The following is a 25043-nucleotide window of genomic DNA, read 5'->3' as shown; positions in this document are numbered from 1 at the left end:
AGGACTTAAATCACATTCACTACGGATATAAAACTCATATTATTCTATGATATTTCAACTGATATTATTATTTTTATAGAACAGAAATATTATTATTTCTTGTAATTTTAAATATTAGGGGAGAATTTAGCCGGCCAACTGGAATTTTGCTCTTAAATAAGATAAAATCTTTTAGTTTTCGTCACCCAAGATTCGATACAATTTATTTATAGAATTTCTCACAACTGATCCCTATCACAAATTATATTTTCTAAAGACGTTTAAGAATCAGTCCATCTGATATTATAAAAGTCTTTTGCAATTATGTTACAACAAGTTGTAGACCACCTGAATACATATACACCAATATTGATATTACATTACATATTACACATCACAACGAAAACTCACACGAACAAAGCAAATTTGATTACTCTAGAGCTTATAATGAAGCTACATTATATGATCTCTACAATCATTTAGTCTCATTTTCTATTTTTTTTTTTCTCGGGTTTTTCATCATTCTTATATACAAAACGCAAACACATACTAATTTTACCCATAAAGGAAAAATTATTATTATCATAAGAGATCATACATGATCGATCGATTAAATACGAATTGGTTTCTTGGATGATACGAAGCCGTTTTTCTTCGCTTTTCTCTCGTCCAGCTTAATTTGCTTCTCCCTGCACTCTAAGCTACAAAATGCGTTGTTCCCTCTACAAAAACGATACAATATATAACATTTTCATTATATACGAAATATTTGTTCATATTCAACCATATTACATATATATATAGCGGTAATGAATACATCTTTTGAAATTAGTTGAAGGGGTTTGTGAAATATTAATAAAGAAAAAAAAAAACAAAAAACCGTATTCGTACCTGTACATATAAATGTCACGATGATGGCAGAGACTTCGATTGCAGAGGCTACAAGTCTTCAAGAAATCATCGTAGTTAGTAGCCATCACCACCGTCTGATTATGATGGTGTTGATGAATGGTTAGATGATCGGACGGCTGAGATGCATCATAGATCGTGGGTGTATCGAGTGTGATCATCTTCATGCTTGTTGTTCTCTTGATCAGAGATCCATGACGCTTTCCTAACACCATCTTATCTCTCTCTCTCTCTCTTTCTTTCCAAGAAGAAGACGAAGAAGAAGGAGGAGAAGTGTGAAGTGAGAGAGGGAGAAAAAAGCAAAGGGGAGGAAGAAGAGAAGAAAACACAAGTTATTTAACAGAAAAGAAGTGGAAGAATCTAATAATTGAGATAATATTGTTTTTATTACTATAACATTCTTTTAGTTAACAATTATAATTGTTTTCTTTTTATATATAGGTAATCATAATGGTGTAACCGTGTAAGTAATGAAGAACCTTGAGAAAAAAAAATTAAGAGTTAAGACAATCAATTAATCAGAGATTGCGTAACAAAGTTCGACTTTCATACCCATTGTTGCCATTATTCAATCAATGCCCAAAATTATCGAATTTATTGCTTCAAATCTGTAAATGAATCGCAAAAATAAGTAATGATGGATACAGTTTGCCAAGTGTTTTTTTTTTGTAATCAAACAGCGCATTTAAAATTTCGATTTCATCTAGCTAGAGAAAAATAATGAATACAGTTTTGTTTAGTAGCTTAATCACTTGCATAGTCAGATAGATATATATTTACATCTCATACGGATGCAAACATTCAGAATACTTCTATTCTATATATAGCAAGTTCTACCTCATGTATAATAGAGAGGTCTTATGATGGCCCAAAAATATGTTGAATTTTACAAAAGAGAAAGAAAATAATTTTTGTATGATATCATAAGCATTAGGAACAGGACAAAAGGTTAGTGTGGACATGTTAAATGGATGAATGCGTCACCAAAATGTCCAAAAACGTTTCGACACATTAGCATCCTTCTTATATTAGCTGCACTGTCTTGTCTCATTATATATATATACTAGCAATCGATCCGCGCTACTCGCGGTAGTTAGATTAAGGTGTATTCCGAGTTTTGTTGTGTATATTTTTTTTGGTTTTTGTAAATTCATCTTACGTTTATTTTTTTATTTAATTTGGGTTGTTTATGTTGTTTTGTTGGATATTTTAATAAAATATGTTTTGCAGTAAATATAATTTAGTTTACTGTTTTTAAAGAAAAAAATGAGATCATCTTGTGTGTTTATAATGCTTTTAAAAAAAATTATTATTAGAAGTTAACATTGTTTAGTTGAAGTTGTTGTTTTGCTGTAGTTATTAGTTGTTATTAATTTATTATTATTTTCTATTTTGTGGTTGAATTGTTATTTAATATTTTCATATGTATTTTGTAAATTGTTGGAGTAATTTTTTTGTCAATGTTTTAGTGTTTGGAGTGAAAATGATTGTGGATTTTATTAAGAAAAATAAGTAAAAAAATAAAATCAATAACTTACATTCCTCTTTTCTGGGCTATTTTTGTTTGTTTCATTCGGGCCCAATTTCTCTGTAAGACTTATAATTTGTGGGTTTATTGGGCCATTATTTATATGTTATTGAGTTGAAATTGATTTGTTCTTCTTCAAAATCCGATGTCCTCGTGAACAGATAGGAGAAGAGAAATTTTCCGATCTAGAGGTCTGTTTGAGGATTGAACTTATGTCTTTGATGCTCATAATCATTTTTTCAGTCATTCCTGTCGTAATTGTTTTCCCTTGAATTTTTTTTTGGTTTGCGTATTTGGTTGATTCCTTGCTCGCTTCGCATCTGTTGGGGATATTTGGTTATCCCCTGTTGATTTCGTTAAAGGTGAATGTCAATTGGGTGGCAAATTTGTTTATATGAAAATATGTTGGCTTCTTTAGGTTTCCTAATTAAGTTGTGAGTTGTTTTGTGTTCTTGGTTGTAATTTTTTTTCCCGTTTGTCCTGTGAGCGATTTTTTCGATTCGATGTGAGTTGTGTTTTGGAGAAAATTAATTTTCTTGTTTATCTTGCTGTAATTTAATAAAGTCCGTTTGTTTTTTTGTTTTCTCGGTTGTCTTTTTCATATAATTTTGTGTTATGGTTATGAGGTTATCTGATTGTGGTATTCATATATCTGAATCATTTAAGTTTATTAAATGTGTGTTCATCTCTTTGCGTCTTTTTCTTTGGTGATGGATTTGTGAAGTGCTGCCAAATAATTTTAATTGATTTCTAGTTGTGTTTCCTTGATTATTTGAAAGTGTTGCTTGGGTCGCCTTGTTTTGATATTTGAAATTTTAAATTATGATCAGTTTAATAGAAAATTTTAACTATATTATTACCACTAATAAAAAATTAGTATTGTTTTCTTATTTTAACATTTAATTTATTTTACATAATTATTTTTTTATTTAAACTTTCGTTAATTATGATTAACATGAATATCCACTACATGAATATTTTAAATTTATTTTAAAATAAATAATTGAATTCATAGGATTTAAAAATAGTGATGGATCTAGAGACTTTGAATGAAATAGTGTTGGGCCTACAGATTTTGGATGAAATTTAGTTAATCAATTTGTTATTTGTATGATTGTTTAAAGGGCTTATTAAAATCTGTAAAGCCCACAAAATTAAAGAAAAAGTAGCTGACGTGGCAGCACCAGAAATGAGAAAAGCTAACTTTATATATATAAATATATCACATGATAACAAAAATGACTTAAGAACTTCAATGGAAGAGTAAACAATATTATCGACAATCTTCTGGCCTTTTATCGTTAGAAAAGTTCATTCCATATTCCTATCTCATGAAAACATCTTTTAAATTTCTAACGTCGAATATCAATTGTTGACCTCATTATATAGACCATTTAAACATATCAATATCTCACACTAAATGCAAATATAAAAGTTTCATGAACAGTTTTAGTGTTATGTTGTTACAATGGGGTTGTACAAGTGCATCATCTGCCATAATAAAATTTCCTACCAATTTAAGAATGTCTAAATGGTAACATTTAAACCCGACATTAAATATATGTTCACTAATCCAAGTTACATTTTTTTTCTAAAACCTCATATGTTATTTGTAGATGTTAATTTTGTGATGCAACCTCACTTTAGTCTTCTAAAAAAAACATAGTGTACTTTAAATATGTTGTTTTTGCCATATTTTGGGTTAAAATCATTTGATAAAATTGATGAAGTCTCGAGCTTGTTTTATATATTTTTTTATCATGTTATAAAATTGTACATCTAGTTGATAATATACCTTATGAGATACTGCACAAATCACATGTCACTTTTTGTAACGCCTTACATATTTTTTTTCAATATTTTCTGACCGTTGATTTTTTTTTAGATGGATTATTTTTTCAAAAATGTTTTTCATAGTTTTCCCAAAAAAAAAGTGTGACCCTTACAATATCCTCGTTTTAGATTAAAACTTTTAAGTTGAGTTAAGTAATTATTATTTTTTTTTTTTACAAGTGAAATTTAACAATAGATCTTTGTAGTATATGTTTCTTAGAAACTAATGTTTCATTTCATTTTTCTGTTTAGACTTTTATAAATATAATTACATAAATTATTTTTTTGCTTTACTATGCATTAAAATCTTACTTCCATTCTAAAACTCATTATCTCATTTTAAATTTTGAAATATGTTCATTTTTTTGTTATAATTTGAATAATAACATTATTACTAAAACAAATTCATAGTATTATTTTTACTATTCTAAAATTTCCATTTGTTTTATTTAATTCATTTTATATAGTTATTATTTTTATTATTTACTAAACAATAAATTTACATTATTGTTTATACTATTTTATAATTTAATTAAATTTAGTTAATTCGTTTATATTTATTTTCTACTATTATTAGTTATCAATAATGAATAAGCAATTAATGAATATTTAAAATAATATTTTTTTAATGAAAAACAAAGAAAAAAATATTGATTAGGTGGATGATGATGTGGAGGAAGGAGAAGAGAGAAAAGTTAACTTTATATATATAGATTTCTCTAAATATCATTTTGTTTTCCTCATTGCCTCTCACCTTTTTTTTTTTTGTTTTTAGTGAGAGCGGCAGCTTCATCGTTCCAAGTAAAGGTTATTTCAACTGGTTAGAAGAGAATAGTACCACTCCACACAGAACTCTCTCGACTTCTAGAACACTATTCTAAGAGAAAAAGAGTTAAAAAAAAAACTCCATAGATACCAAAATGTTATTAAATTGATCTGCTGTCAATAATTGAGTACAATTATAAAGTTAAATCATTGTTTTCTCACACAGCCCCACAAAATGTAAGAACTTTTTGTTGCATCAACGTTGTAATTACTCATTGAGTCTTTTCTAATGTGATAAAGTATTGAAGAATTCAGTGAATGCTACATGAGGTAAGCAATAAAGTTAAAAACCAATATTGTGAGAGCACAAAAGGACAAAGGTATCAACAATGGAACCCATCAAAGGACCTAAACCAATTATTTCCATAAATCTCTGGGCCCTTAAACAGAAGAAAAGCAAAACAAGTGTTTGGTTCTGTACCAATAGATTCCATTTATTCATAATAATTATTTGTTGTTTTCTTTTTTAAAAAAAAAATAAGTAATTGATGTTTCCTACCAACTTGAAAGAAAAAGCCTAGACAAGTGGCTGGCTGGTTATGTATGTACCACTTTAGTTTTTCACTTTCTATCATTTTAAGAGATTCCACTTATATTGTATACAGTTCCTAGACTTTGTCAGTTTAATTTAACATTTTATCAAAAGCAGTTACAATGAAAATAAAATAAAAGGCTTGACAGGGCAATCAATATACATGTGTTCTGATCTAATGGCTTAATCATGAAAATCTTCACCCAAGAGACACTTAACTTACGCAAATTATCAAATTCACTTCACTACGACAAGAACATGAAAGCAACTTGCAAGTTTTGCATCTTACACAAAAAATTAAAACATCAAAATCAAAATTTTAAAATAGCGAGCATAACCTAGATGGAGCTAATTAGACAAGAGTTTCTCTTTATTTGTACCTCGAAACATGAGCTAGGGGTCTGGAGACTTCAACAAATGACCAGTTTCAGTAATGGAAAACATTTATGTAAGCAGCATAACTTATCTAAGCTCTAAAACGTAAAACATAACTCAAAGAATTAATTGGTATCTTGTGTTTGACACACCGACTCGAGACTGACGAACCGTAATATTCCGAGTCATCTGAAGTCTGACTCACTGAATTAGAGTGTCAAAAGTGTTTTGGTCAACTAAATCGGGCTTAACTTATTTGGGCCTTCGTTTACTATATAATGTTTTGACCCATTTAAGACTACACCTACGGTCCTCTTCCCGGGTCCAAAACCGAAATCGGCGGATCCTACGGGGTCGTTTGGAAAAGCCTAAAATCAGTAGTAACCACATCCGTAACCAAGTTTTGAGAGACTGTGAACGAGTCGTAACTTTTTGAGGTTGATGAAAAAGATGGTATACTAAGAGAAAAACACATTTAATGTCTACCAACCTTGGAGAGGAGACTGGTTGATAGCACACTGAGTTTGATTAAAACCAATATGCGCGAGATCGTTGGAATTGTTATAGATCGACCATTTAAAAGTTAATGAGCATGCACCAGTACAATGATCAAGAGTCAAGACTGCTCGAAGTGCCAACAAAATTGTTTTATAAAATCTCTTGACGCTTAGGAAAAAAAGCAAAATACTATAATATACGCATATATATGCTTTTTCGTTTTAGATGCTTGAAGTGTTTTCAGAACCACTCAATTCAAAAGATTTATGGTAGTAAAATTGTATACTTGTGGTGTCTTTACGCATAAACTATGTGTGTTATATGCAATATACTTAATTTTTTGTCATAAAGACTTCTACATGTCGTGTTTCCCAAAAAAAAAAAAAAGACTTCTACATTTCAATTTGACAGACATACTATATATTGGTTTGTTTGTTCTTTCCTTTCCTTACTCGGTAGATTGTAGAAGTTGTATGATAGTTTGATGTTGAAGATAACTTTTTACGGCTCAATTTAGTTCTTAATTAGTTCGATATCACACTATTATATTTGTCATACAATGATTTAACCACTACATATATCACTAAAATTAATCCCATCATTATATAAAAAATAACAATTATGAACGGAAAGGTTATCAGTAATTTCTTGAAAATATTTGAAGTAAAATCTAATCGTCATCCATTGTAGTGAATGTTTGAACTTTGAACCTCTTACATGAAATCCTTTAAAATAAACCGTACCCGATTCGAATATACTTCCCGACCAATGTATCCTAATTAATTTCATAAAAGAAAAGAAAAAATAAAACAATGAGATAACCACCGAAGAAAACACTCTAAAATATAGCATAAAACCATTGTGCGGTGGGGATGATGATCGGACTCAAACCGGTCTAACCGACTGGATTAATAGTCAAATTGCTAACAACGCCGCCACAAAGCGCTTTCGACAAGCGTAAACAAAAAAAAGGTAAAGAGATTACTACGACTCTTCGTCGCTTCAAAACACAACCGTTTCCACTTATTATTTTTTTTCTCTCTCGTTTAACCAAAAAAAAAAAAAAAAAAAAACCCCAAAAAAGGGAAAAAAAAATACGAAGAAGAAAAAAAAAAGAATAAAAAGAAGCAAAAAAACATTTGAGAGTCTCCGGACATTAGAACCAAATTAGGGCATAACCCTTATCGATCGGAGAGAGAAGCCATGGGAAGAAGAAAGGTTGAGATCAAGCGAATCGAGAAGAAAAGCAGTCGACAAGTCACTTTCTCCAAACGACGCAATGGTCTCATCGAGAAAGCTCGACAACTCTCAATTCTCTGTGAATCCTCCATTGCTGTCCTCGTCGTCTCCGGCTCCGGAAAACTTTACAACTCTTCCTCCGGCGACAAGTAAGCTCACTTTCCCCACTTCTTGGCCTCTCACTTTGTGCCTTTTTTTTCTCTTTTGTTTAATTATTTTTTCCCCATATAGAAACTTCAAATCTAGGGCTTTTTTGTTCCCTTCAACAAATCAACTGAGATCTACTCTTTGTTTTCTATATGATGAGAGCCGATGCTTACGCTTAAAACCTAATTTGAGATTAAATATTCTTGGAGTTCTTGGTGTTCGTCTCGTGCTTTTTTTTTTTAGTTTTTAAATATGGATTTTTTTTTTTATAGAAAAAATGTTTCCTTTAATTTTTACAAATTTTAGTATTGCATGTGTGATTCAAGAATTCTTTCTACACGTGTTGATGCGTTCTTAGTAATTTTTTTATCACCAATTCATCTGTTGTTCACTTTCAAGATTCCTTTTTTCTTTTCTTTTTTTCTCTTTTTAAGAAACAATTTGCATATTTCCAGATCTTGAGATTTGGTTTATATCCAATAATTGCAATGCACTTCCGGTAGATTTGTTGAGAGATTAATTGAGGTTACTGGTAACATGTACATCAAGAGTCTTTGATTTAAATTAGATGACACATTGTGCAATTACTGATCCGGAATGTATTGTAGAATGTTTGTTTTGTAATTTCTTTTTGATTAAGTACCGTCCAAAGGTTTATACTTGTTTTTTAAGGTTGATTGTAGTGCTTTGGATAATTTTTCACATTGATACTTGCCACACATGCCACAATACTTATCAAACTGGATATCAAATTTTCACCTCGTCAACCCTTTCAAATCGTAACTGTATATATGCCACCATACAAGATAAATATGTCTAGATTAGTGTAGTGATCGACTTTTTGTTGCTCCTCAAGATGTTGTGCCTAAGTCTACTGTGACCTTCTACTATATGTGGCAGTGGCCTAGAGGGTTCTTTAGTAGAAATTGATTGCCGGATTATACTGATAGGGTGAAACCAGTAGACTAGAACCATCTGTTCAATGAATGTAATAGTTTTCTATCTTTGATTGTGGATGGATATTCCTAACCATATGATCTTTTGACATTCTTCCATTTAGAAGAAATCTCAACTACTTCTCTTTTAGAACATCTCGAATTGTTCACAATTAACCAAAATGAAACTACATTGTCAAACTAATAATGACAGTATGTCTCTTATCTAAAACTTACACTTACAGAAATTTTCAATGGGATAAAAAATACGTCTTTTAGAAAATAGGAATGTAATCCTTGTCAATGTGTGTATATTTAATATAGCCCTTCTCATTGCCTATTTTAACACCAAAATGCTTGATCATGAAAGCATATATGTGCCAAATTTGTAACAGTACACACTCTATATATACAATTCCAGGTTCATTCTTATTTGCCTCTATTTTCCAGTACTTAAACTCTAGTTGTAGCTAGGTTCGTTGGTAGTTTTTTTTGTACCTCAACTTAAATGACACTATACAATGTGTTTTGGCTTCAGATTAAGATTGTTATTTAACTAACCTTTTAATTTTCGTTCTTTCTGTGATTAATGTTAAATATACAACTTAAGATTTTTCTGAAACTGTAAAAATTATATTCATGTTATTGCATCAGTATATCATTGGTAAACACCATTTAGGATTACATCGTGACCTTTCTCCCTGAAATTCCAAAACAAATTTCTTGGCTTGTCCTCGAAGTAGAATCCTGACATCATGTAGCTAAACGTTTTGTTATTCTATATAACATTGATTTAGCTTAGAAAAAAATATGGTAGCAAAATGGGAGCAGTTAGAAAATGTATAGATATAACAGGATCTTCGGGGTTGAAATTAAGAATTTAGAGATTATATACTTATAGCATTACAGTTTTAGATTGCGTGGGTATAATGATGAAAGAGAATCAGATGGAATGAGAAAAGCTAAAATAGACCAACACAAAAACTATTGTTATCTAACCTAAAGTGTTTTTATTTTATTTAAGCTATATATGTACACTTTAACTGTTTTATAGGCGCCTGTTAGTACTGAAGTAAAGCTGTTTAAAACAATGACACAAATTGGTTCGCTCTATAATGGCATCTATTGATGCGATTGCTGGTATGTAGTTTTGTAATAGTTTTGCGTAAGTTATTGTTTCTAATGCATTTTTGTTTCGTTCATGATATCTCCAGCATGTCCAAGATCATCGATCGTTATGAGATACAACATGCTGATGAACAAAAAGTCTTAGTAAGTTAGCTAAGAGCCTGAGATATAAACTCATTGTTTTGAATTTCTCATACTGGAATTAATTCTCTTAAGCTACATTGATTGCATTTTTCAGAAAGCTCAAGAACTTTCACATCCTTTCAGACCATTCCCATTCTTTTCTGCATGTCTAGGATCTTGAGGAAAAAGCTCGGAATTATCTTCCACACGAGAAGTTACTAGAAATAGTCCAAAGGTCAGCACTAAGATACCTTTATCTCCCTTTTCTTCTGATAAAAGAATATTTTTCTTTTCTTTTGGCAACTTACTAATACAGCAAGCTTGAAGAACCAGTCGATAATGTAAGTGTAGATTCCTTAATGTCTATGGAGGAACAGCTCGAGACTGCTCTGTCCGTAACTAGAGCTAAGAAGGTATCTATGCTGCTACTAAATGATTGAACCAGTTTCCTATAAATGTTTTGTTTTGTTAGATTTACAAGAATAGTCTTTTGACAATCCTTAATTAATGTCTCGTTGTAGACAGAACTGATGATGGAGGATTTGAAGTCCCTTCAAGAAAAGGTTAGTGCTTTTGTTTTTATTTGCTAGCAAAGCCATATGTTGTAGGGTACGCTGATTCTTAACCTCGGAGTCTGCAGATTACTAAACCAAGTTTAACTATTAGGTCTTGTCTTAGTTCCTGATTTATTCTTGTTAGCTATATGAAACCCTAACCATAACAAATGAAAAAAAAAAAAAAACATTTTGAAATTCTTGATCAAGACTTTTTTCCGTGGATGAGAATATTGGATGGCGATGATCAGATAGCTTCTAAAAACTTGTTAGAAACTAATGACCTTTACGATCTTGTCCAAACAGGAGAAGTTGCTGAGAGAAGAGAACCAGTTTCTGGCTAGCCAGGTGACAAAAACACAAACTCTTATATGCTTCATGAAACTGAGTAATCATTTTTGATACAGTATAGAGATAGAAACACCAATACACTTGCTCAAATTTATATGTAGATTAATTGCTTGTTAATGTTTAGTAGCTGTAGAAAAACTAAAAGAAACGAAAGGAAGTTTCTTACAGATGGGGCAGAAGACGTTTCTGGTAACCGAAGGTGAGAGAGGAATGTCATCGGAAAATAGCTCCGGCAACAAAATACCGGAGACTCTCCCGCTGCTCAAGTAATCACCATCATCAACGGCTGAGTTTCTTCCTTAAACTCATAGCCTGATTCAGAATTAAAAAAAAAAAATTGTAAATTAGAAAAAGTTACATAATCTCAAACCTTTTTTATCTTCCTCTGTGTGGAATTTAAGGTAAAAAAAAAAAACTTTTTTATATACGAAAAAGTATTGTAAAACTAAGATAAAGATGTCGACCTTTGTTGTACCTTCGTAGACAAGATCAGAATTCGTGTGTTTGTTGTCTTGTCTGCAAGTACGGTATTGGATATAAATGTTTTTCTTTCTTCAGCGTGAAGAACCCTAGAGAGAGCTTCAGCGTGAAGAACCCTAGAGATATCTTCTTAATTCTTTTGGTTTCCCTTATTCAGTTTAATTTGTTTGATCAGTTGTCTTACCTTTAACATATCAGATATTTTGTACTTTTTTTAAGTTTATTAGTTCAGTTTTTGAGGAAGTCCAAAATACAGTAAAACTTCTATAAATTAATAAGGTCGGGACCATGAAATTTTATTAATTTATAGAGGTTTTAATTTATCGATAAATTAATAAAATATTAATTTATGAAGAGATTTTCTCATTTTCATATTGAAAAATTTCTATTACAAAATAAGATACTTTTGTTATCATTCACATTTTTAAAGAATTTTTTTAATTTATAATTTTGATTATCGTAATAGGATGAATGTCAATTGTATAATAGATTATCTAGGTAAAAATGAAAAATGTTAGAAGTTTAGAGTTTAGAAAAAATTGTTATGACTATCCTTCATGGTAATGATGATGTCGCAGAAGATATTGTGGTACCTTTAAAACTAATTACTAAAGAAGCAATATCACATCTATTACTCTTCACAATTTATGGATGCGATTTGAGAATATAACAATGAAAAATGAGAGATGAGCTCCAACAAAAATGCAAATTCAAGAATAGGCAAACAACAATAGATACATATTTTACTAGATTTTCTTAGATATATATATATATATATATATCAGTTTATATGATTATTAATTTATAATATTGATGAGACCATATTTTTACATAGGATTTCCAAAAAAATTATTATCTTATTATTTTATTGAAATGTGTTATTTTTTACACCGGCCCAATTCAGGACCAGAAGAATTTATTAATTTATAAAGAGTATTAATTTATAGAGGTTGTGTAGTACAATACACACAGGCCTATACTTCTTTAAATATAACAAGATATCATCCAATCACGTTTCTAGCAAAGTCTAGATGGGCTTATATTTGCTTATTAAAATACTATTTGGGCCTAGCAGAAATGGGATTCGGGATTACAAGTTTACTACCCGAACCTAGAAACAGTGGAACCGGACGGTAAGTCATGCGCGAATTGTCGTAGTCGGTTCGAGTCTTAACGAGACAATTACGAGTAAACCCCAAAGTAAATTCTAAAATTGGACATATGCGTATACGGATATACCATTTCTATTATATTCAATTTAAAGCCATATCCTGACGATTTGTTTTAATAAAAATCTCATATACTTTAATAATATTACAAAATTTAAGAACGTGATAAAATATACGACGAATGCATTTGTTTCACATTTTTGTGATCAACAAAGAGATAAATAAGAAAAAAAAACGCGCCCGCCGGTAATTCGACATGCGTTTACACGTGTCTTAGCTATATCAAAATGATTCGTTTAGCACTTCTCACTGTATGTGTGTTTTTTTTCTTTCTCGTTTAAACAAAATAAAAGACTAATCACTGTGTGGTAATCGTATTGTATGTTTGACTACAAGTTTTGATTCTTATACAAAAAAAAAAATCAAAATCAAAATATTAAAATAGCGAGCATAACTTAGATGGAGCCAACACAAGAGTTTCTCTTTATTTGTACCTCGAAACATGAGCTAGGGGTCTGGAGAGTGGAGACTTCAACAAATGACCAGTTTCAGTAATGAAAAACATTTATGTAAGCAGCATAACTTATCTAAGCTCTAAAACCGTAAAACATAACTTAAAAGAATAATTTGGTATCTTGTGTTTGACACACCGACTCGAGACTGACTATTGACTAACCGTAATCTTCCGAGTCATCTGAAGTCTGACTCACTGAATTAGAGTGTCAAAGTGTTTTGGTCAACTAAATCGGGCTTAACTTATTTGGACCTTCGTTTACTATATAATGTTTTGACCCATTTAAGACTACACCTACGATCCTCTTCCCGGGTCCAAAACTGAAATCGGCGGGTCCTACGAGGTCGTTTGGCAAAGCCTAAAAGCAGTAGTAACCACATCCGTAACCAAGTTTTGAGAAACTGTGAACGAGTTGTAACTTTTTGAGATTGATGAAAAAAGATAGTATACTAAGAGAAAAACACATTTAATGTCTACGAACCATTTGACCAAAAAAAAGAAAAAAAAATGTCTACGAACCTCGGAGAGGAGACTGGCTGATAGCACACTGAGTTAAAAAAAATCACAAGGTGTGTAGAAAATGAGAGTCAAACCCTGATTTAGGTGTACTTACATATTTACCATTTGTGCTAACTATCTCTTCTATATTTCTATAAACAAAGTTGATTTTAATATTTTAGGGCGTCAATTGATCCCTTCTCTCTTAATAAGTTGGCCCCTGATCCCACATCAGTTGGGATGTATTCTGTAGGGTAATATATAAGGATCATGGACCACTATATTCCATTTCCAATTGGTTTTGGGTTGGATGTCCATTGACCCCCTTCTCTCTTAATAAGTTCGCCCTTGATCCCACATCGGTTGGGATGTATTCTGTGGGATAATATATAAGTATCATGGACCACTACACTCCATTGCCAATTAGTTTTAGGTTGGATGTCCATGATTCTTAATATAGTATCATATCTTATAATTAGGTCCAACAAGCGATTTTTCACAATATAAATGATTTACCATTTATGTGGCTTATATAAGTGGCATGTCTTGTTTTATAACAAAATACTTTAAAATATGCGCATATGTATGTTTTTCGTTTTAGATGCTTTAAATGTTTTTAGAACCACCCAACTCAAAAAAGATATATGGTAGTAAAATTGTATATTTGTTGTGTCTTACGCATAAACTATGTGTGTTATATGCAATACTTAAATTTTCGTCATAAAGACTTCTACATTTCGTGTTTCCCAAAAAAAAAGACTTCTACATTTCAATTGGACAGACGTACTAATGTTTTGTTCTTTCCTTACTCGGTAGATTGTAGAAGTTATATGATAGTTTGATGTTGAAGATGACTTTTTACGGCTCAATTTAGTTCTTAATTAGTTCGATATCACACTTTTATATTTGTCATACAATGATTTAACCACTACATATATCACTGAAATTAATCCCAACATTATATAAAAAATAATACTTAATTATGAACGGAAAGGTTATCAGTAATTTCTTGAAAATATTTGAAGTAAAATCTAATCGTCATCCATTGTAGTGAAAGTTTGAATCCGACCCCTCTTACATAAATAATAATTAAAATCCTTTAAAATAAACCGTACCCGATTCGTATACAATATACACTAATTAATTTCATAAAAGAAAAGAAAAGAAAAACCAATGAGATAACCACCGAAGAAACAATCTAAAAATATAGCATAAAACCATTGTTCGGTGAGGATGATGATCGGGCTCAAACCGGTTTAACCGACTGGATTAATAGTCAAATTGCTAACAACGCCGCCACAAAGGTATTTCGACAAGCGTAAACCAAAAAAAAAGAAAGTAAAGAGATTACTACGACTCTTCGTCGCTTCAAAACACAACCGTTTCCACTTATTATTTTTTTCTCTCTCGTTTAACCAAAAAAAAAAAAAAAAAAAAAACCCAAAAAAGGGAAAAAAAAAATACGAAGAAGAAAAAAAAAGAATAAAAAGAAGCAAAAAAACATTTGAGAGTCTCCGGACATTAGAACCAAATTAGGGCATAACCCTTATCGATCGGAGAGAGAAGCCATGGGAAGAAGAAAGGTTGAGATCAAGCGAATCGAGAAGAAAAGCAGTCGACAAGTCACTTTCTCCAAACGACGCAATGGTCTCATCGAGAAAGCTCGACAACTCTCAATTCTCTGTGAATCCTCCATCGCTGTCCTCGTCGTCTCCGGCTCCGGAAAACTTTACAACTCTTCCTCCGGCGACAAGTAAGCTCACTTTCCCCACTTCTTGGTTCTCACTTTGTGCCCTTTTCTCTTTTGTTTAATTATTTTTTTCCCCATATAGAAACTTCAAATCTAGGGCTTTTTTGTTCCCTTCAACAAATCAACTGAGATCTACTCTTTCTTTTCTATATGATGAGAGCTGATGCTTACGCTTAAGCCTAATTTGAGATTTAAATTTCTCGATGTTCTTGGTGTTCGTTTCGTGCTTTTTTTTTTCTATCTTTAAATATGGATTTTTATTTTTATTTTAAAATTTTTTTACCTTTAATTGTTACAAAATTTAGTATTGCATGTGATTCAAGAATTTTTCCTACACGTGGTGATACGTTCTCTGTAATCTTTGTATCGCTAATTCATCTGTTGTTCACTTTCAAGATTCTTTTTTTTTTTCTTAAGAAACAATGTGTATCTTTTAAGATTTTGAGATTTGGTTTATATCCAATATTGCAATGCACTTCCGGTGTATTTGTTATGAGATTAATTGGGGTTAGTGGTAACATAGATCAAGAGTCTTTGGTTTAAATTAGATATCCCACATTGTGCAATTATTGTATACTGTTTGTTTTATAATTTCTCTTCCATTGAGTGTTTGATTAAGTACCTTCCCAGGTTTATACTTGCTTTTGAAGGTTGATTGTGGTGCTTGGATAAATTTTCACATTAATACTTGCCACCCATGCCACATTACTTATCAAACCGGATATTGATTTTAATCCTTTAAAGCGTAATTGTTGTGTCCATATGACACCAATACAAGATATATATCTAGATTAGTGAGTGACTTTTTTGTTTCTCCTCTTGTTCAAGATGTTTTGCCAAAGTCTACGGTGACCTTCTACTATATGTCGCAGTGGCCTAGAGGGTTAATTGAGTAGAAATTGATAGCCGGTTTATACTTATAGGATGAAACGAGTAGACTACAACAATTTGTTCAGTGAATTTAGTAGTTTTCTATCTTTGGTTGTGGATATTCCTAACCATCTGACCTTTTGACACTCTTTCATTTAGAAGAAATCTCAGCTACTTATCTTTTAGAACTTATCGAGTTGAGTACAATTAACCAAAATGAAAGTACATTGTCAAATCAATAATGACAGTGTGTTTCTTATATACAACTTACAGAAATCATCAATGGAATAAGAAAAATATGTCTTCTAGAAAATAAGAATGTAATCCTTGTCAATATAGGCCTTGGCATTGTCTATTTTAACACCAAAAATGCTTGGTCTAGAACGCATACATATGCTAAATTTGTAACCGTACATACACACTATATTAAATTTTAGGATAGTTCTCTATTTGCCTCTATTTTACAACACTTAAAACTCTAGTGGTAGGTAGTTTCTTTGGTAGGTTTTTGGTACCTTAACTTAATTGCACTACACAAAGTGTTTTGGCTTCAGATCAAGATTTTTATTTAACAACCTTTTTTAGGGTTTCTTCTTTTTCAGATTAATGTTAAATTCACAACTTAGGATGTTTTTCTAAAATCGTAAAAAGTATATTCATGTTATTGCATCAGTATATCATGGAAGACACCAATCAGGATTAAGTCGTGACCTCCTTCCTGAAATGTCAATCTCACTTTCTTGGCTTATATTTGAAGGAGAATCCTGACATCGTTTGGCTAAACGTTTTGTTGTTCTATATAACATTTATTTAGCTTAGAAAAAAATGAGGTAGTCAAATGAATTCATAGGGAGCTGTTAGAAAATGACTTCGTTTGGCTGGCAAGTTAATTGCATATATATAACAGGATCTTCGGGAGTGAAAGTGTTTTTTATTATCAGCTATATATGTTCACTTTGACTGTTTTAATACATAGACGCCTAAGAAGTAAAGTTGTTTAAAATATATATTGGTCAGTGACGCGAATTGGTGCAGTATGTAACGTTTATAAGCATTATTTCACTCCGGTTTGCTCGCTCTATAATGTCATCTATTGATGCTATTTCTAGTATGTAGTTTTGTAATGGTTTTATTGTGCAAATTATTGTTTCTAATGCATACTTGTTTTGTTCATGATATCCAGCATGTCCAAGATCATCGATCGTTATGAGATACAACATGCCGATGAACAAAAAGTCCTAGTAAGTTAGCTATTCTGGAAATGGTTTTGATGTTATGATATGATAGAAGCACTGGTCGAGCCTGAGATAACTCATTGTTTTGAATTTCTCATACTGGACTTAATTCTCTAGAGTTACATTTATTGCAATTCCTCAGAAAACTCAAGAGCACTCCACATCTTTCTGACCATCCCCTTGTTTTCTCCATGTCCAGGATCTTGAGGAAAAAACTCGGAATTATCTTCCACACAAGGAGTTACTGGATATAGTGCAAAGGTCAGCACTAATACATCTTTATCCCCCTCTTCTTCTGATAAAAAAAAATATTTTTCTTTTTTCTTTTGGCAACTTATGAATACAGAAAGCTTGAAGAACCAGTCGATAATCTAAGTGTAGATTCCTTAATGTCTATGGAGGAACAGCTCGAGACTGCTCTGTCCGTAACTAGAGCTAAGAAGGTATCTATATATGCTGCTACTAATTAAGTAATTGAACTAATTTCCTAAAAATGTTTGTTTAGTTAGATATACAAGAATAGCCTTTTGACATAATCCTTAATTAATGTCTTGTTGTAGACAGAACTGATGATGGACGATCTGAAGTCCCTTCAAGAAACGGTTAGTGCTTTGGTTTTTTATTTGGTAGCAAAGCCATATTCTGTAGGGTATGCTGATTTTCGAATACTATTAACCTCGGAGTCTGCAGATCACTAACTCTAGATATATATCTTTAGGTCTTGTCTTGGTTCCTGATTTTGTTCTTGGGCTTTTATTAGATGAAACCCCAATTCTAACAAATGAAAAAAAAATCATTTTGAAACTCTTTGATTAAATTGGACTCTCCGAATTTGGATGGCGATAAGCTCATATAGCTCTAAAAACATGTTAGATTCTAATGACCTTTATGATCTTTTCCAAACGGGAGAAGTTGCTGAGAGAAGAGAATCAGTTTCTGGCTAGCCAGGTGACAAAGACACAAAACTCTTATGCTTCATAAAACTGATTAATCATTTGATACACTATATAGATATAAACACTAATACACTTGTATAAAATATATATAGATAGATTAATTTCTTGTGAATGTTTAGTAGCTGTAGAAAAACTAAAAGAAACGAAAGAAAGTTTCTTACAGATGGGTATGAAGACGATTCTGGGAACCGAAGGTGAGAGAGGAATGTCATCCGAAAATTGCTCCGGTAACAAATTACTGGAAACTCTCTCGCTGTTGAAGTAATCAGCATCATCAACGGCTGAGTTTTCACCTGAAACTCATAACCTGATTCAGAATATAAAAGAAAGAAAGAAAGAAAGAAAAAAAAAACAGTTTCTAAAATAGAAAAAAGCTGTATAATCTCAAACCCTTTTTATCTTCCCTCTATGTGTGGAAATTAAAGGTAAGAAAGAAAAAAGGAAAACGAAGCTTTTTTTTTATTATTATGAAAAAAGTATTGTATAAACTAAGATAAAGTTTTCGACCTTTTGTTGTATTGTACCTTCGTAGACAAGATCAGACAGAATTCGTGTGTTTTGTATACTTGTTTGAAAGTACGGATTTGATATAAATGTTTTTATCTTTCTTCAGCGTGAAGAACCCTAGCTAGAGAGAGCTTCTTAATTCTTTTTGTTTCCCTTAATTCAGTTTTTTTTACTGATTAGTTGTCTTACCTTACGTGGCATAGTTATATTGAGCTTTTTATATAGCTTGATTCATTGAACCATATCAGATATTTTGTACTTTTTTCTAAATTCTTCTTTTGAGGAACTCCAAAATTAGTACTTTCAACGGAAAGACTTGGTACAACAAATAGTACACACAGGCCTTTAACTACTTTAAATATATTATTAGATATCATCCAATCACGTTTCTAGCAAAGTCTCTAGATGGGCTTATATTTGCTTATTAAATAAATCATTTGGGCCTACCAGAAATGGAATTTAGATTACAACCCGAGAGCCCAGAAACAGTGGAACCGGACGGAGTAAGTCGTATACGAGTAAACCCGAAAGTAAAATTTCAATTCATTATGCATTCGTTTCACATTATTTTGTGATCAACGAAGAGATAATAACAAAAACGCGCCCTCAGGTAATTCGACATGCGTTAACACGTGTCTTAGCTGTAACAAAACGAACCGTTTAGTACTCTTACCGTGTGTGTCAGTTTTTTTTTTTTTCTCTCTCTCGTTTAAACAAAACAAAACAAAACAAAATAAAAGAAAAAAAACACTTCACTAATTTTTGCTCAAAACCAATAAAAAAGGAAAATAAAATTAAAAAAGAAGAACAAATAATAAAAAAGCAAAAACGTTCAGTGCCTCCGGCCAGTAAGACGGACATCAGAATCAAAATTAGGAGATAAGACTAGTCGGAGATCAAAACCATGGGAAGAAGAAAAGTGGAGATCAAACGAATCGAGGACAAAATCAGTCGACAAGTTACTTTCTGTAAACGACGCAATGGTCTCTTGGAGAAAGCTCGTCAACTCTCAATTCTCTGTGAATCCTCCGTCGCTCTTGTCATCGTCTCTTCCACCGGAAAACTCTACAGCTTCTCCTCCGGCGAAAGGTAACTAACACTATCTTTTCCTCTCTCTTTGGTTAAAACTTTCTCGAGAAACATTGAGAGAACCTAATAAAGAACTAGGGTTTTGTTTTCCCCCCCTTTTGAATCTTTAAGATGAGTTTCCTGTTTTTGTTCTTCTCCGTGATTGATGTGTAGCTTTAAACAAATTTAAAATTAAACAATGTGGCGGCGAAAGATGTTCTTGGTGTTTGTTTTGTGTCTTTTTTTTTTCATTTTCTATTGTGTTTCATATATGTTGGAGGGATTTGTATTCTTTCTTTTATCTTTTTTTTTTCGGGAATATTATTGCATGCACTTGGAGAGATTTTTCTACACGTGGTAATCGTATTGTATGTTTGTCTATTCGGATTTCAACTCATCTTTAATTTCTGTGTACTTCATCTGTTGTTGAGTTATAGAAGAACAATGTACATTGTTTAATTTTTGAGATTAGTCATCCTCATTAATTATCCTCTTTTTACTCAATGCTGCAATGCACCTCCGGTAGATTTGATAAAGTATAAAGTAAGTATTGCAGCTGATTAGGGGTCTTAATTTAGATTGGAATAGGTGCCACATTATATGTAAAGTACTTATTTGGTTATCTACAAGTGTATTAATTAATTGTAGATGATTTGTTTACTAGTTCTTTTATTTATGGTTTGTTTACTTAAGTAAAAGGTTGCTAGTTGATTTAAATGGTCAAATGTAGTCACTCCTTTGATTGGATTTTGATTTTCTCTCCTTTTTATCCATTATAAATCACGCACATTTTGTTATGACATTACGATGACAATAGTTTAAACCATTGGACTCCAAGCCCCAAACATGTGTACATACTGAGTAGCTCTTTCTTTCTTTTCTTGAATTGTTGTTCCCTTCTGTTTTGCAATGCCTTAACAAAAAGAACTGTGTTGAGTTATTGGGTCTCATGAGCCAAATAAACTCTCTCTACCATCATTTGGTTCCATACATTAATTGTATATTTTTCGTTTTTCCTTTATAAATTTCTTACAATGGCTGGAACTGAGAGATCTTGTAAAGATGGGAATATAAACCATTCATCGCTAAATACAAAGCTTCGTAGAATTGTCTTGATTTTAACAGCACAAATGCTTGATCATCAGAGAGTACATATGTTAAATTGGCAACTAACATGCACGAATTATAGATAGGACCATAGTGGAAGTTTTTTCTTTTGGCTTCAATTTTCACTTTTGGCTTCATATTTTATTTTATTCAAAACTCTAGTAATAGCTAATTCCTTTGGTACCTTAATTTAGTGGCATTATCCGTAAAAGTGTTTCACTTGAGCTTGTGATTTTTATGTGCCTCACTAATTGCATAGTTTCAAATCACACCTTAGGATGCTATTAGCAACGTGGAGATCAAGTGAATCAAATTTCACTCTATATATTGAAATCCTGAAATAGATCACAAAGTAGGAATGAATTTGTGAAAAGAGGGTAGGTATCCATGAAAAATATCATAGGATAGCAATAAAATAGACTATAATGCTTAGAGGCACTTCAACACCATAAGCTATAACTTTTCTGATGTGTTTTGTGGCCTTGATTTGGGCTCAATCCTATGAACTTTCAACCCCTAAGAAGCTAAACCCCAATCTCTCTTGGCTTATTGAACGTTTAAGAAGTATTTCAAAATCCTATGTACATTAGGCAAAGGTTTATTTTCAGTCTTCTAGTTCGGTTAGTTGTGTAACATGAAGTTTGGGGTTCTTAAACGAGCATGAATTTCATCAACATTTTTCTAAGAGGAACTATCTTTTTCAGTCTATCTATTCAGTTATTGTTTTCTGGACTGTTGTTAATTAGTTCCTTAAATTAACATAACTTAAAATCATTGATGTAGTTTTGATAAGAAAATAGTGAGGTAATTATTTAAACTCATAGGGAGAATTTGTTCATCTTTTGCATATATATCCAAAACCTTGCAAAGTTGAAAAAAAATCAGGGGCTGCAAAGTTGATTACATATAACAAAAACATAGAGATGAACTTGGTAGTTATTGCAAAGTTGATATAGTATTAGAAGAGCAGATTTATTTCCTATATATATGCATGACATAAAAATGAAAGAGAAGATTGTGGACTGACAAAATGACACTAAAACTAAAGAAGTCCATCACAAAATATGGACATCTCGTTAGAAAAAGTACCCAAAAAAAAAAAAAGTTAACGAACCTTATGTACTATTATTACCTATATACAAGCTGAGTAAGGTTATAAATAACACTAATTAATACAAATAATGATAGAAATAACAGGTCTATATATAAATATTTTCTTTCTCTCTATTTAATATTATGTGTTTCGTAGTTCCAAAATAGTTTTGCATAGATTATATCTAATGCCTTTGTGTTTATCTCTTAATCTCTTTCCAGCATGGCCAAGATTCTCAGTCGTGTTGAAATACAGCAGGCTGATGATCCTGAAACCTCGGTAAGTTTTTCTTAGAACCTCGCTGGCATAGGTGATTGAGATAAGCATTTGGAAGCTAGTTTACTGTCAATAAAGATGTTTGTTATGTTTTCTTTTTGCCTTGCCATTATTGTGGAGAGATCCAAAATAGAGATGACATGTTCTTTACAATCGGTATTGCACTAGAAAGTTTATGGCATGATTTCAAACTTGTCGTATACCAAACTTAGTTCTTGAGGGTCAGAATCATATATTGTCATTATATACTAATTGCTCTAAAAGTCTTCTAATGATTATGTAATTGAGATGAGCATGTGTAAGCTTAGTTAGATTGGTCCATTGAGATGGTTGTGACATGGATGCTTTGTGTAGTGACATTATGGAAAGAGATTAGCATAGAGGTAGGTAGTTCTTCGCTGCCGGTTTTGTATATTCGAGGTCTTAAAAACGCAAGAAATTCAGAGTCTTTCTTTTATGGCAGGATCTTGCAGAAAAGGGTATGAATTATCTTTCACAAAAGGAGTTACTAGAAATAGTCCAATGGTTAGCATTAAGACTCCGCTTCCCCCCTCCTCCTCTCTCTCTCTCTATCAAACTTTTCGTTTTTGTTTTTGGCTTTTTGTTGATCTACGCATATAATATATGCAGCAAGCTTGAAGAAGCGAAAAGCGATAATGCAAGTATAGATTTTCTAAAGTCTCTGGAAGAGCAGCTCAAGACTGCTCTCTCTGTAACTAGAGATAGGAAGGTATAAATGCTGCTACTAATTAAGTATAGATTCTACAAAGCTCAAGAATCATTGTTTGGATGTAGAATTTTAGACCATTTATTTTCCCGGTTTGACATAACTCTTAATGTCTTTTGGCAGACAGAACTAATGATGGACTTTGTGAAGACCCTTCAAGAGAAGGTTAGTGTTTTAGTTTATATTCCCATCCCAAGACTCTTGAATTCTACTAGACCAAGTTCAGCTCTCTAGATATGTCTTGTGGTCTTGTCTTAGCTCCTGAGTTATATTCTTGGTTGCAAATTATATAAAAGGCAACATTAAAAAAATTAATCAAATGTCACTTTCCCCCTCGATGAATCACCAAAATGCTAGGAATGTTGATGTTGTTTCAAACAGGAGAAGCTACTGAGAGAAGAGAACCAGATTTTGACTAGCCAGCTATCGAAGGTACCATACTGCTCTTATGTTTCTAGAAGCTAATAAATCATTTCTATACATTAGATTCACAAAAATACTTGCATATACTACTTACGTATATGACAGTACTCTGATGGATAGTAAATTTTGTCTGAGCTAATAACTCTTGGTTTTTTTTTCATTCTTAAGAAACATGCTTTTAAACGGTAAGAAAGTTTATTACAGATGAAAGTTAAAGGACTGATGGATGCTACAAAATTATGAGTGAGACTTATAGTTTTTGTTTTATTTTTTTTTCAATGATAAAACCATGGTTACAAAATGTAGATTCTTAGTAATAATATTTACTGTCAAAATCTATAGGAAAAGAAAACTAAATATATAAAAAACAAATTTCTTACAGATGAAGAAGTCTCTGAAACCAGAGGGTGCAAGAGTAATGTCACCGGAAAAAAGCTCCGGCAAGAACCCACGGGAGACTCTCCTGCTTCTGAAGTAACCACCATCACCAACGGTTCGAAAATTTAAAAGTGTACAAAAAAAATCTGATTATGAAAAGATACATATGTGAAATATCATCCTCTTCTTTCCCCTGCTACGGAGAGATTTGAGGGAAGAAGCATCAAATAAATGTATTTGATTTGTATTATTACCTTCGGAGACAAGATAATCAATAAATATTGTTTCTTATGTTTTGTGTGTTGTTTTTGTCTGCAAAGTAGGAATTGGTGAGTTTACAAAAGTTTTGCTTTCTTCAGCGTGAAGAACCCTATAAGGCCAAGTTTCAGATGTTTTTTTTTTATTGTTTTTTTTTTTAATTGGGAATTTTTTTTTTTTTTTTTTTGTCGGCCATTTGGAAAAATTTAGATCAGAGTGATGTGTGATTAAGATAAGAGTTTCTGTGCCTTTTTTTTAGGAACTATTTTATCCAAAAAAAATATATATATATATATTTTTAGGCGGAAGGTCGGTAAAAGACTTGTTACAATTTACAAGGCCCAGCCCAAATGTTTTTGTGTTTTTTTATATGTTCCAGACCAATAATTGTGTTGCGTACGGCCCAATACATACTCATTACTGTGGGTGAGATGAACCAATGTCTTGACAAGTCACTTGGTGGGTACTAGCCTACTAGGAGTAGTAGTAGTAGTTCACTAGTTTGTTTGATCAATAGCTAAGCTTCACTCGAGCTGGCAAAGTCGAAACCGGATTAAATCGGGGGCTCAAAATTTAGAAGCCACGTTTTAATAGAGGTTAGAGTTTTAGAGTATCAACAACATTACTTAAAGTACAACTGTCACATCTGTGGTTGGTCCGGAGGTCCGAACATAAGTTTACAAATCCAAATCCTTTCTTTTTGCTTATAACTCGGATTTACTTGATATGTACTATATATAATAAAGTTTTAAGCTACTTGGTCATATGAACGAAGAGA

The 25043-nt window shown here is 31.9% G+C and overlaps 4 protein-coding genes across 45 annotated transcripts; 3 read left to right on the top strand and 1 right to left on the bottom strand.

The window, feature by feature from the left end:
• Positions 1-259: 259 nt before the first annotated feature.
• On the bottom strand, positions 260-1220 carry LOC104743011 (senescence-associated family protein (DUF581)). Its single transcript, XM_010464130.3, has 2 exons — positions 871-1220; positions 260-701 (listed from the first exon to the last, which is right to left on the bottom strand). The coding sequence occupies exons 1-2, from the start codon at positions 1101-1103 to the stop codon at positions 590-592; spliced, it is 345 nt and encodes a 114-aa protein (XP_010462432.1). The 5' UTR covers positions 1104-1220; the 3' UTR covers positions 260-589.
• Positions 1221-7483: 6263 nt separating this feature from the next.
• On the top strand, positions 7484-11513 carry LOC147949349 (agamous-like MADS-box protein AGL70). 14 transcript variants are annotated; one of them, XR_015572052.1, is made up of 7 exons: positions 7484-7867; positions 10015-10072; positions 10225-10286; positions 10403-10464; positions 10573-10614; positions 10912-10953; positions 11081-11513. XR_015572052.1 is itself a non-coding variant. In XM_010464066.3 (7 exons), exons 1-7 carry the CDS (start codon positions 7683-7685, stop codon positions 11224-11226), a joined length of 588 nt encoding a protein of 195 aa, XP_010462368.1. In that variant the 5' UTR covers positions 7484-7682; the 3' UTR covers positions 11227-11513. The 14 variants fall into 14 exon arrangements, 4 of the variants coding, with proteins under 4 accessions (XP_010462368.1, XP_087330611.1, XP_010462383.1 ...); XR_015572060.1 differs by having other exon boundaries at positions 10385-10464; positions 11125-11513; XR_015572058.1 differs by having other exon boundaries at positions 10385-10464; positions 11084-11513.
• Positions 11514-14920: 3407 nt separating this feature from the next.
• LOC104742979 (agamous-like MADS-box protein AGL70) lies at positions 14921-19040 on the top strand. 27 transcript variants are annotated; one of them, XR_015572007.1, is made up of 7 exons: positions 14921-15370; positions 17421-17478; positions 17672-17733; positions 17819-17915; positions 18033-18074; positions 18191-18420; positions 18592-19040. XR_015572007.1 is itself a non-coding variant. In XM_087474414.1 (7 exons), the coding sequence occupies exons 1-7, from the start codon at positions 15186-15188 to the stop codon at positions 18691-18693; spliced, it is 582 nt and encodes a 193-aa protein (XP_087330540.1). In that variant the 5' UTR covers positions 14932-15185; the 3' UTR covers positions 18694-19040. The 27 variants fall into 27 exon arrangements, 15 of the variants coding, with proteins under 15 accessions (XP_087330540.1, XP_010462391.1, XP_087330552.1 ...); XR_015572025.1 differs by having other exon boundaries at positions 14932-15370; positions 17854-17915; positions 18385-18420; positions 18548-19040; XR_015572027.1 differs by having other exon boundaries at positions 14932-15370; positions 17854-17915; positions 18346-18420.
• A 649-nt stretch (positions 19041-19689) lies between these two features.
• Positions 19690-24298, top strand: LOC104742944 (protein MADS AFFECTING FLOWERING 5-like). Of its 3 annotated transcripts, XM_019238657.2 has the most exons (8): positions 19690-20024; positions 22425-22486; positions 22600-22673; positions 22943-23004; positions 23110-23209; positions 23330-23371; positions 23588-23638; positions 24012-24254. In XM_019238657.2, exons 1-8 carry the CDS (start codon positions 19840-19842, stop codon positions 24105-24107), a joined length of 672 nt encoding a protein of 223 aa, XP_019094202.1. In that variant the 5' UTR covers positions 19690-19839; the 3' UTR covers positions 24108-24254. The 3 variants fall into 3 exon arrangements, with proteins under 3 accessions (XP_019094202.1, XP_010462338.1, XP_019094195.1); XM_010464036.3 differs by lacking the exon at positions 22600-22673 and having other exon boundaries at positions 22425-22482; positions 24012-24298; XM_019238650.2 differs by lacking the exon at positions 22600-22673 and having other exon boundaries at positions 22425-22482; positions 22943-23209; positions 24012-24298.
• Positions 24299-25043: the final 745 nt, after the last annotated feature.

Source organism: Camelina sativa, chromosome 2 (genome assembly GCF_030686135.1).
Source record: "Camelina sativa cultivar CO46 ecotype springtype chromosome 2, ASM3068613v1".
Classification (NCBI taxonomy): Eukaryota; Viridiplantae; Streptophyta; class Magnoliopsida; order Brassicales; family Brassicaceae; genus Camelina; species Camelina sativa.
This window is presented reverse-complemented; position numbering and strand designations above follow the sequence as displayed.

Coding starts and splice junctions, on each gene's coding strand:
- LOC104743011 (XM_010464130.3), bottom strand. CDS start 1,103: ATGGTGTTAGGAAAGCGTCATGGATCTCTGATCAAGAGAACAACAAGC. Junction 702..870: donor CGTGACATTTATATGTACAG/GTACGAATACGG, acceptor TCGTTTTTGTAG/AGGGAACAACGCATTTTGTA.
- LOC147949349 (XM_010464066.3), top strand. CDS start 7,683: ATGGGAAGAAGAAAGGTTGAGATCAAGCGAATCGAGAAGAAAAGCAGT. Junction 7,868..10,014: donor AACTCTTCCTCCGGCGACAA/GTAAGCTCACTT, acceptor TGATATCTCCAG/CATGTCCAAGATCATCGATC. Junction 10,615..10,911: donor TGAAGTCCCTTCAAGAAAAG/GTTAGTGCTTTT, acceptor TTGTCCAAACAG/GAGAAGTTGCTGAGAGAAGA.
- LOC104742979 (XM_010464089.2), top strand. CDS start 15,186: ATGGGAAGAAGAAAGGTTGAGATCAAGCGAATCGAGAAGAAAAGCAGT. Junction 18,075..18,345: donor TGAAGTCCCTTCAAGAAACG/GTTAGTGCTTTG, acceptor AAAACATGTTAG/ATTCTAATGACCTTTATGAT. Junction 18,421..18,591: donor ATCAGTTTCTGGCTAGCCAG/GTGACAAAGACA, acceptor AGTTTCTTACAG/ATGGGTATGAAGACGATTCT.
- LOC104742944 (XM_019238650.2), top strand. CDS start 19,840: ATGGGAAGAAGAAAAGTGGAGATCAAACGAATCGAGGACAAAATCAGT. Junction 20,025..22,424: donor AGCTTCTCCTCCGGCGAAAG/GTAACTAACACT, acceptor ATCTCTTTCCAG/CATGGCCAAGATTCTCAGTC. Junction 23,639..24,011: donor TGACTAGCCAGCTATCGAAG/GTACCATACTGC, acceptor AATTTCTTACAG/ATGAAGAAGTCTCTGAAACC.